Raw genomic sequence first — 12071 nt, 5'->3', positions numbered from 1 at the left:
CCTTTAACTACCTTAAACCTACTTACTTTATGATGACTACTACCCAGTCGTTCACCCATTGAAGCACATCTATACCTTATTCCCTAGAACTAGATCCAGCATTACTTTGTCCCTTGTTGAACTTGAACCATACGGATTAGGAAAATACACCTACACAAATTTTAAGAAACCTTTACCTTCCTTGCACTTTGTTGATGAAGAAATCAGTTTAATACTTTATATATTCATTGTCTAACAAACATAAACCGTGATTGAGATGTAAAAATGGCCCACTCACCATTGAGAGCTGTTTATCTTCTGCTAATGGTTTCAACGTGATTTCTAAATTCTCCAACCCCAATAATTAATGCTTGATTTTGTGTATTAAAAAATAAGACTTGCCATAATCTAATTGATGTTGGAGAAAGTTATTAATTCAACAATGTCCTGCTCAAATCTGGAGAACAAAATGTCTTTTTTTTTAACCTAAAGCTGGAGGAGTGATTCTCACTATTGCCAAATATGTCATCTTCAATCCACACTAATCTGAAAGGTTGCAGCTACACATTCATAGTGCCCTCCAACTTACCCTATTATCATGACAAATGTGATACAGACACAGTATAATCACTGTTGCTAATGTCCTTGATTGAAATGAATTAGGGTTGCACTCATTCTGATAAATTTTAAAATATGCTTTTTTTTGAACAAAACAAACCCTTTGAAGAATTTGATTTAGTCATGAAATCTTTCTTCAACTTAAATGCTTTCAATATAGATACATTGTTATTCTAGAATGACATGCTTCGCTGAAAAGGATCAGTTATAAGGGTATTGAAATTATGCTGTGGGATACGATGGAATGAATGATCAATCCTTTGAAATTCATTTCTCTACCACTTTGGCAGAGTAGTCTCATCTGAAGCAGTTTAGACCTGCACGAAAATCGTGAAGAGTGGAAATTCAACTGACCATGTCAAACATTTGTATCACAGTTGATGTAAAATTGGATGTAGAGCATGTCCATACATGCAATGGCAAAGCTGTTAATTAACATTTTATTAATGAAGAACAGTTGCTTAATGAGCCTCTTTACACAGGCGTTGCTTTTCGTATTACATTCTTTAATGCTTGCTTGAAAAGAATGATTGTTTAAAGAGAAAGCTTGCCTTCTTCTGTGATCTTAACACAACTAAGCTCTTTTATGGCACTCAGATAACAAGAGAATCTTTTTAAAAGTGTCCACAATTACACTGCTCAAAAGGATTAAAAACATTACTCAACGTTTTAGCTTCAAAGAACCAGAGGTCAAAGTGTCTTGCTTTTGATTCTTATATAATTTTCTCTGTGTGATGTATCTTTAATTGCCATTTTCAAATTCTCTTAAAATCCACTGACCAGGTTCACAATTCTCATTTGATATTTGTGTGATAAAGGTCAAAAAATGCAACCAAATCTCTATTAAGGAGAGATATGAGAGGATTTTTCAGGAGCTCCCATGGTAAAGTGCAAGTTGTGTAATAGAAGTAATGTAATGCAACATGAATTGTTATGTATGTGGTTAGCACAGTAAATGCTGTTGTTAGCAAATTATAATTTACATAATTCCAATCAATCTAACCCTAAAGTATGTATAAGTGTAAAATATATCATTTCAGATCTGAAGCAATCATAAATTTAGAATCTGCAGCTTTCAATATAATCTTGTTACCTAATGTATCTGCACAAATTGTTCCTACTTCACAAATGGTTTGAGACATTATCTATGCTAAATCAACCTCAAGAGTGAAATTGCCTTCCCCTCTCTATCTGAAACGGAAGATAATCAAAGCTGGCCTGATCTCAAATAACTTTAAAACATGTTACATCACCTTGCTTTTGCTAGTACCTCCAAGCTACAGCATCAATGGCAACATTTGTCAATATCCAGGAAGTGAACTTTGGGCACCTTACAATGTTTAAAACCAAATTTTTATGGCTACTGTTACAGCCTTCCCAAAACTCAGTCTTTCATCATTGGTACTTTGCCATCTGGGTTAGATGGCATCTCATATGCAAAGTCAAGGAGGCTATTTGTAGGGAGCCAATCGCATTATGATGCTGCTTTCAAAATCATTAAAATTGATTTTAAAACATTTAAAACTGAATCCAAGGAAGAGAATTAATTTAACTTGGTAGTTGTATGAAGAAGTAACTGAGGTAGACAAAAAACTCCTGAAGTCTTCGGTTTAACAAGAATATTATTTTAGAACGATGTTCAATATTGAATACAGAAGTTTTAAAAACTGAAATGATGCATAAATGTAAGGAAAATTAAGTTGCCAAACAACCCAATGAGTTCAAGTAGGCAATAGCAATAATAAGGAAATGGGTTGATCCAATCAAGAATAAATAAAAATATTATTTTAAAAAATACATTACCTGACTGCAGAATTACTCCACTATCAGAATCACTGGCTTCATCTTTGTTTTCCATTGTCAGTGAAAGATTATATTTTCTAGTCTTCCTTTGGTCCAGAAATAATTAACTCCCAAGAAGGCTGAAAGTATTCACCTGATAATTACATAATGAAACAGATTGAAGGCACATTGATACGTTTTAATTGTTTAACAAAATACACAAAGATCAGAGAGTTTAAAAAAATTTCAGAGATTACTTTTCCTGTTTTTAAACTATAGATTTTGACCCTGTTGACTCAACGAATAATGTTAGCAATTGTTCAAAAATAAAATCAGAGGTCAGTAATTTGTCCTGGATGTGTTTTATCTTGTTCCTATATGAGGGATTATTTAAAGCTCCAGAAGCGGCAGTGAAACTAAGCACGCAAATGTCTACCTTGGTGCAGATCAGAAATATAGGAGTGCTCTCTAAAGAGCACTGTAATCACACCAGGTATGTTTTCTGTTGCTATCTTTTACTGTGTCTGGCAGTACTTGGTAGAAAATAAAACAATAAGCCAAGCAGCATGTGCTCAAGCAGGCGCCTAATGCCTGTTTATAATAAAGCAACTAACATGTATATGGGATGTGCTTTGGTTCATATTTACCAAATGAACAAACTGTAAAACAATTCCTCTTGATTTTACTTAATACAGGCCAGTTTTTAAATAACTGAGCATCCTGTTGATATCGAATTGTAATTAGAGGTAATTTGCAGTCATGTCTCTTTTGTTTCTACAATGTTCTGTACTAAATTATATTTCTCACCCTTACTGTTCTCCTAATATATATTTTTACTAATTTCTGTTCACATTAAAGTTCGCTATATGAAAATCTTTTGAGACATCTTATATATTTAAATAATAACCAGAATCTGGCCGCTAAGATTTGTTATTAGTTGGAAATGGCTTTGATTGAATGCCTTCTTTATTCCTGAAATCCTGAATTAAAATAGCAAAGTAAAAGGGAAAATCAACATTGGACTGTCCTCTCATTAAACAGAGTTGACTGGTGGTGATTTAACCTGAGGGGCACCATGCCTTAAATAAGACCATAAGACATAGGAGCGGAAGTAAGGCCATTCGGCCCATCGAGTCCACTCCGCCATTCAATCATGGCTGATGGGCATTTCAACTCCACTTACCCGCATTCTCCCCGTAGCCCTTAATTCCTTGTGACATCAAATGAGTGGTGTTCTGATGGTGGAAACATCATGGTAGTCTTGGCTGGTGTGAATACTGAACCCACACTGTTGGCATCACTCACTAGCCAACTGAGCAAACTGACGTCCATTTAAATACCACTCTTGATACTAATGTTCAAAGAACAGTGGAATGAGCCAAGTATGAAATAAAGGAAGTGAATTGCGAAGAACAGTGGGAAGGAAGCAAAGTAAGAGATAAGTTCCATAGAGCTGAATGTTACTATATTTCAGCAAGGTGCAATTTTCATTGAATATATGAAAGGTTTCTCTCCTTTAGAATTAGCAAGTTTTCAAATTTGACTCATTAACTACCAACTAAACCCTTATGGTGCCCCTCTCATCTGATGCCAGCCCAATTCTCCTACTCGCCATAGGTGGATGTATTTACTACCACTTGGACAACCCTGGATGTACTGGCATATGAAGGTACCAGATTTAAAATTCTGTTTTGTGCCCAGTCCAGGGCTGGCAGTCCAGTACAGGCCTGTCATTCACCTGGGCACAGCAGGGAAGAGGAAATTGGCACCCCACTTTGTGTATAGGGACCTGAAGCTCTACTAGTTATACAGAGAAGAGATATCATCTTCACAGAGGACTACCAGAGGAGGACAATCACCAGACTCTGCCAGCTTAGTTCAACTTCACCTCCCAGGTCTGCGCATTCTGCATCACCTGAAGAAACACCCAGCACAGCAGGAAGAAGGTGAATTACCTCCTCTGCTCTCCAACATTTGCTGTCAGATAGCTGACACTCACTCGATCTCTGCTACCTCTTACCAAAGCTCATGCTCTATCACTCTTACAATCATATGGAATATCTTCACTCATGCCTTTTACCAGCTTGAGCCTCCAACACTATTAATATACTTCTTCAATTCCTGACGTCCTGGCCGGTAAAGACCAGGACTGAGGATGCTGAAGTGAGAAGCATTGTTCGTTGCTGTTAATATGCTTAAAATTAACATGCTATAACTCCTACCCATTATGACATTCTACTCAGCACCAGTGGCAAGGCAACAATGACGCAAGGAACCCTGAGCTCTCTCCAGGTGTCCCTTCCTCACACGGAGACGGAGAAGGCCCTCCCCCTAGGCTAGAGGAGAAATGACAGACATACCTGCTAGACTGTAAGGCAGGTTCCTTTCACCTAGCTGTAGAATTCAGAACTGCATCAAATGGAGGGAAAGCAAGAAGGCGGCTTAAGAGGGCATATAGCCAGCATGGGTGACACGTTGCTGAGAATACATTATCACATTGGTTTTCATTTGCTTTTCAGTATTAAATCTCATTTTATCATTTGATAAAATCACGGCTTATCTGCTGTGGGCCTCAGTTTCTCTCTCTCACCAGGTCCTCATAACGGTCACCTCCTTGATGTTACAAAAATCGACCTTTCTCTTGTTTAGACACTTTTAGTCATCTAGGCTCCACAATACTCTCAGGTAGAGATTTCCAGACATTAACCACTTTCTGGGAGAAGTAATTCCTTTGTAACTTAATTGGGTAAATTGCAGGTCACTGCTATTTTAGCAACTATGCTTCTTCTTTCTAAATAGGCAAACATTTAGGCTTTAGTGGGATTGAGCTGTTATCTCATCTGATATGGTCAGGAGAGCTTGGGGGCAAGGATTTGGACTGTGTACAGTAAGCTACTACCTAAGGTTCACAAAGCATGTGATTCTGGCAGATGTGTTTCAGCTTGTGTTTATGTAATGCTGTTCCCCTTCGAATGACCTCACATTGTTCAAATTACAGACCCCTCCCTCACTTAATGAAACATTTACTCCATCCACCCTTGGTGTTATTGCAGCCATTTTCATCTTCATTGAGCATATGTGATTTACAGCATGACAAAAGATAACAGCGAGTCCCAGAATCTGTATGTCAGTCTCGGTGAACCCCACCCCCGCTGACGTACACCTCTCCTTCCTGAAAGCCTTCCTTGCCAACCCCATAGTTTTTGTACTTTCCCTAGACCCCACCCAGTCTCCATCTATTCAACGTACAGATCTGTTAGTGCACTGTACCCCTGTGGAAGCCAGGCTGGTTGCTTACTGTTGATGATCCATCCCCCCCATGCTCCCTCTCCCAAACTCTTATCACCTCCCCCACCACTTAGATGTAGTGTTACCCTGCTTTTAGTATTTTAATCACCCCTGCACCCAGCATTCTGACTCCAATTCTCATGATTAAGTTCTCCAGCCTCCCTCCCATGGAAGTAGCCGCTGATCTATCCCTGCTGACTGTCAGGGGTCAGATCCCCAGGACTAACCATGGCTGAACCATCTTGAGTGGCTTAGCTGCACAGCCCCAAATGCTCGGTGACCAATCCCCTGTCTGAAATCTGTACAGCTCCCTGATCCTGTCTTCCCGTGACTACCCAGACTGATTAACTGGATTCAAAGGGGTGACCATGGCCTACACCCTGGACTGGTGAGGCATGCATCCCCCAATTGAATTACCCAACCATCTGCCTGACGGTGCCCAAATCTAATTCATGATGCTGCCCTTGACTTAGTGCTGACTGAGTAGTGTCTCCCTGGAATTGACAGAGGACTACTCACTCCCTTATGACTTTGAGACATGGCCATTTGCTTGCTGCACATGCAGTGTGTTTGCTGCGTATACCCCAGCTGGCATATGGTGCGAATGTGAGATTAATGTAATACAGTGCTCTGCAGTTCAACAGCATATTCACTCCTCTAACTGATGAATGCTGATGAGCATGACAAGCTGCCTGGCTCTGTGCTGCACTAAACGACAAGGCAAAACAGTTGTGTCAGCCTTTAAAGTGCAGTTGAGGGGATGAAGCACTAAAATACAAGGCAAGGCATGGATGCTATGGGCATCCGGGTAGGGAGTGAAGACTAAGAGAGCAATTGAGCAGCCCTGACATGCTGCCTGGTCCAATCCAGGAGTTGGTTGCCTGAGTATATGTGCAAAGTGTCCCTGCAAGAGCCTTTCAATCACCTCAAAGTGCAGAGGCATACAGTGAGTGCGCCATGGTGATGTGAAGAGGCTGTTACATCTTTGGTAAGAGTGCACATGAACATGGGGAGCCACGGTCCATGGAGCATACCCTGGTATGTTGGAGTTGGGCATCAAAGGTGGAGGTCTGATAGAACACGCAATGAGCTGGAGTTGCCAATTACAGTGTACTCATTTCAACTTTCATTGGTAATTCTCAGCATCTAGTTTCCACCTGTCAGGTGACAGAGTGGGAAGGTTTACATTAATGAGCCGAGATTAAATAACAATAAGGGTGATAATGAGTGATAATCCCTGTTAATAGACCTCTCACTGTCACTAGTGAGAATGTTATTTCCACATCCAGACTTTAGTTGTTTAAAAGACATTTGGAGAAGTACATGAATAAGAAAGTTTAAAATCACACAATACCAGGCTATAGTCCAACAGGTTTATTTGGAAGCACTCACTTTCGGAGCGCTGCTCCTTCATCAGGTGGTTGTGGAATATAAGATCATAGCTCTGAAAGCTTGAGCTTCCAAATAAACCTGTTGGACTATAACCTGGTGTTGTGTGATTTTTAACTTTGTACACCCCAGTCCAACACCAGCATCTCCAAATCATGAACAAGAAATGGGCCAAGTGCAGGCAGGTGGGAGTAGTTTAGTTTGGAATTATGGTCAGCATGGACCAGTTGGACTGAAGGGTCTGATTCCATGTTGTATGATATTATGACTCTGTAACTCTATAAAATGTGACTTGTTCCTCTTGACATCAAGAAAGGCCTTGTTCAATACCGCACACAGTTCTCCCCAATTTCTAGTCAGAGGTCACAGCAGTCAAGGCCTGGAAAATTTCAGCCTTTGAAAGTTTGTGAAGGCAAGTCAAAGCAATTATTGAAATAGGTTCTAGAACTTCTGGGGGGGCTAAGTAAGGAATACTCTAAAATCAATAATTATAGAAGGTGCAAATTGAAAATTATGACCAGCAAGGATTTTCCAAATTGGCCTTGATGTATCACAAGCAGATACGGCTCATATTAAAAGAAATGAAAATGTAAAAACATAACTGATTACAACATTATTGCCTCAACAATCATCTGAGTCATTTTATAATCCTTCTTAGCAAACTTACATCCATAATATTAAAACTATAACATGACCATTTTCTCAACTAATTCAGGCCAAATTCTTGCATAAGCCTGCATCTGTGATGGGGATAGGGAGATGAACATTGCAACACACAGCTTAAATATTAGAAGACATATAAGCCATTCATTATATACTCATTTATTGAATTTACTTACTTAGAAATAAGACCACAATCTTAACCTTCCTAGTCTGTGCGAACTAGAAGGAGTGTGCCCCAGAAATTATTTCAGTTACATCCTCACAACAAATTTACTGATGGGTACGAGAGCAAAGTTGTATGCAGATCTTGAGTTAAAAAATGTTCAAATGAATGGTATAGTGTTGTCAATAGACACATTCCATCACATTTAAACTAGTTTGACTGAAATGTCTAAGGTAACAGCTATTTTTATTTTTGGAAATAATTATTGTACAACAATGAGTCAATCTAGGCAAATGATATTGTTACTGCAGAAAATTATCCTACAGCATGTAGCACATTCCAATACATGCAATAGAACATAATTAGGTTACTTCTTTTATCTTTTATGATGTATCCATTCTGTCCCATCTTATCTGTATGTGCTCTTGTTTTTCACCCTCTTGTGATTTATTTGGAAATTGTTGTTCTACAATACATAATGTTTATGATGATTGCATTTATATAAAAGAATGACATTTTGTTGCCAAGTTAGTGATTTTTTTTGGATAACATAATGTTATAATGGGATAAAATATAACGAAAAAGCTTAAATAGTCTCTTGTGATGTGACATCCAATGACACCATAGAGTGGAGTGGGGCCTGAATTTTAACATAAATCGGCTATTGCCAATTTTGACAAGATTCATGGAGGGTTTTTCTCTGTGGACCCGAGAGAAATTTCTCACACCATTTTCCAAAATACATCGCATTAGCTGTGCACCCTGCAAGCATTCTGCTTGGACCATGTTCTCTCTCGGCAGAATTGGAAGTACGTGCCTTTGCTGGGACTTTCCTGGAGTCCCAGTGCCATTGTCAGGACCTTCCAGGATTTCCAGCGCTGATGCCACATTTAAAATGTAGTTACTTCCCATCTGAACAACTGGCCCAGAGATTGCTGTCACTCAATTTATCGACAATGACCAGGAGGCCCAAGTGGATGGAATGTTGCCAAGGAGGCCTATCCTTTCTCCTCAGGACCAGCAAACGAGACCATATTCATGCCACGGACACTGCCAATCTGGTCAGTGTGGTATCAATGTCCACATGGATGCTTTACAATGAACTTCCCTTCTTCACATGGGTAAGTGCCACCTCACAATCACTGTCTCTCTGCTATGGCACCTGCGTCCCACCAAGACTCATGATCTACCACTGTTACTTTTCCATGCAACATCTTCCTCCATTCGGTTGCCAGCCCAAATCCCCGGGCTACTAATTTTGCATGCCTACTCTGCACTGCCTACCCATTAACTCGGGACATCTCAACACCTTTCCCCTACCTGCACCAACTCTAACAGCAACGACAACAACATTAATCTCACTCAATCTCTCCCCTTCCCCTATTCCAGGACAAAAAAAGCCCACAATAGAAAAGGGAGAAACCAAGACCGAGAGTGGATTGTCTGACAGTTGTGTCCTCATTTCATACAAGGAGAGGACCCTTACCCTGGCTGGTGATGCCAAAGCCTCTATCCCAGCAAGCAAACGAGAATCATTGTCTAGTCCTGTACTGTAATCTAGCATTGTGAATGAACAGTCAACATGACTAAACACCCACTCAGTTTTCACAATTCATTGTCTCTTTTGACTCCTATAGGCACAGGTGGAATCTATAGAGTCAATGCTGTCAAGTGGGACCTCCAGCATACATCTCCTCCTCCATCTGTGAGGAATGAGCCATAGATCTCTTAGGGGGTACACTAGCAAGGCTGTATTTTGCATCTTCAGCCAGCTCACAGATTGATCCCTCAGTGGGCATGTTCACTAGCTTAGAATTGGGAGCACATCATTACATCATCATGACACAAAGCCAACCCAATTACACTGCAGTTCTGTACTTGAAGTAAGCATGCAGGTGCAGCAGGTAGTGAAGATGGCTAATAGCATGCTGGCCTTCATAACAATTGGGATTGAGTATAGAAGCAAAGATGTTCTTCTGCAGCTGTACAGGGCCCTGGTGAGACCACACCTGGAGTACTGTGTGCAGTTCTGGTCTCCAAATTTGAGGAAAGACATTCTGGCTATTGAGGGAGTGCAGCATAGGTTCATGAGGTCAATTCCTGGAATGGCGGAATTACCTTACACTGAAAGACTGGAGCGACTGGGCTTGTATACCCTTGAGTTTAGAAGACTGAGAGGGGATATGATTGAGACATATAAGATTATTAAAGGATTGGACACTCTGGAGGCAGGAAACATGTTTCCGCTGATGGGTGAGTGCCGAACCAGAGGACACAGCTTAAAAATATGGGGTAGACCATTTAGGACAGAGATGAGGAGAAACTTCTTCACCCAGAGAGTGGTGGCTGTGTGGAATGCTCTGCCCCAGAGGGCAGTGGAGGCCCAGTCTCTGGATTCATTTAAGAAAGAGTTGGATAGAGCTCACAAGGATTGTGGAATCAAGGGATATGGAGATAAGGCAGGAACAGGATACTGATTAAGGATGATCAGCCATGATCATATTGAATGGTAGTGCAGGCTCGAAGGGCAGAATGGCCTACTCCTGCATCTATTGTCTACTGTCTATTGTCTATTCATTTTGGAGCACACAGGCATCTCATTCTAACATTCTAATGGTGCTGCCAGGACACTGCATGCAGAAAACCATACCTAGCTCATGGCCTGGGACCAGGTCACCTCTGAGGTGTCCTTTCTAATACTCACTCACTGTGTGCCTATTTGGATGCTCATAGCATCCCTGCCTTGTCTGTTTGCATTTTGCTACAATGTATTGTGGCCTGGAAAGATTCAATCCAGTTGTCAAAGTAGCAACTAACATCCAAAGCCCCGTTGACTGCACACAATGCAGAATCTGCTCAGTTTACAGCTTGACAACCATTCTTTTGTGACACTAATGATAAGAATAGTTACCCTTTGTGCCTTGGAGTTGCAGCTAAAATGACATTCACTCATACAGCTGGTGATAAAAAGTGAGGATATATTTAGAATTGTGAAAACATATTTGCAATTACGTTTCACTGATGTGTTGTCAGAAGGTCTTCTTCATCCCCTTCCTCCCATTACCCCTCAATGCAGTCTCCAGTTCCATAGCTGGGGTCAAGGGAGGCTGTCTTACAGTAACTTTGGAGTTTTGTTTGGGCAACCCCAGGATAGTTTGTGTCCGGAGGGCCCAGAGGTGCTGAGTGTGTCCTGTCCAGACACTAGTTGGTTTGACTTCCATAGAGCTGAGGGTGGCAGACAGAGTTGAGATGGAAGGCCTAGCCACTTCTGGGGTGCCCTGAGAAGAGGCTTCTGGGAGCCTGTCCATGGGCTACTCCTCTGAGTGTATGCCTATTGGCACCACCCTGTGTCCTTGTGAGCAAGGGCACCAGGAATGAGATCAAGTTCTTTAGAGCCCTATCAATTTGGAGTTAATGCTGAGCACCAGTGGCTGAAATTATGGTGTGCAAGTCTGTGCATATATGGAGTGTGCTGGACTTGCATTTCCACGCAACCGCCAACCTATCCATGGAGACAACAGACATTCACAAGCCAGAAATATGTTCAGATATTTCCAAGTTGCTACATGAGCCCACAAAAAGAGCACAATTGAGTCCCCAAATAAATTTCCTCTACCTGAACACAATTAAAGATTTAGTTACTAAATAATTAATAGTTGGAGACTTGTTTGAATATTTTATTCACAAGTTGATGACCTAGGCATTGATAACTCCCTCAGGATCGCATTGGAGTGTCGGCCTTAATTTTATACTCATTCTTTGGAATGAGACTTGAAACCCACAACCTTCTGATTTAATTAAAAATCACACAACACCAGGCACTAAGTCAACAGGTTTAATTGGAAGCACACTAGCTTTCGGAGTCCAACACCGGCATCTCCAAATCATTCTGATTTAATGCAACCGAGCCACCATCAAGTCAAGTCCCTTTCTTTTTCAAGTTATATAAATATGAATTTAAAACTAAATTCTTAAAAAGACAATGGTTAAACAGCTTGAGAAAAGACAGGCAGGGACATACAGAATTCAGGACGTCAACAGAAATACTGATGCCTCACTCAATGACAATCCAACTCTGTATCACTTCCTTATCACTGAAGACCAGCAGACAAATGAGGTATCAGACAGTTATTCATGGAAACCAAAGCAATTCTTCACATTACACACAAAAGAAAAACCACTTGGAATG

The 12071-nt window shown here is 40.6% G+C and overlaps 1 protein-coding gene across 4 annotated transcripts in view; it reads right to left on the bottom strand.

The window, feature by feature from the left end:
• Positions 1-12071, bottom strand: part of LOC122563206 (innate immunity activator protein-like) — a 70469-nt gene that overhangs the window by 47354 nt on the left and 11044 nt on the right. For all 4 annotated transcript variants that reach the window (XM_043716764.2, XM_087973609.1, XM_043716767.2 and 1 more), the window contains exon 2: positions 2401-2533. In XM_043716764.2, coding sequence (XP_043572699.2) covers positions 2401-2455 — 55 coding nt within the window. In that variant the 5' untranslated portion in view covers positions 2456-2533. The remainder of the gene's footprint in view (positions 1-2400; positions 2534-12071) is intronic.

The sequence above is a fragment of the Chiloscyllium plagiosum genome, unplaced genomic scaffold, assembly GCF_037043375.1.
Source record: "Chiloscyllium plagiosum isolate Xiang-an unplaced genomic scaffold, Cpla_swu_hap1 HiC_scaffold_26, whole genome shotgun sequence".
Lineage (NCBI taxonomy): Eukaryota > Metazoa > Chordata > Chondrichthyes > Orectolobiformes > Hemiscylliidae > Chiloscyllium > Chiloscyllium plagiosum.
Note: the sequence above shows the minus strand (reverse complement) of the source record. Positions and strands in the feature narration are given on the sequence as shown.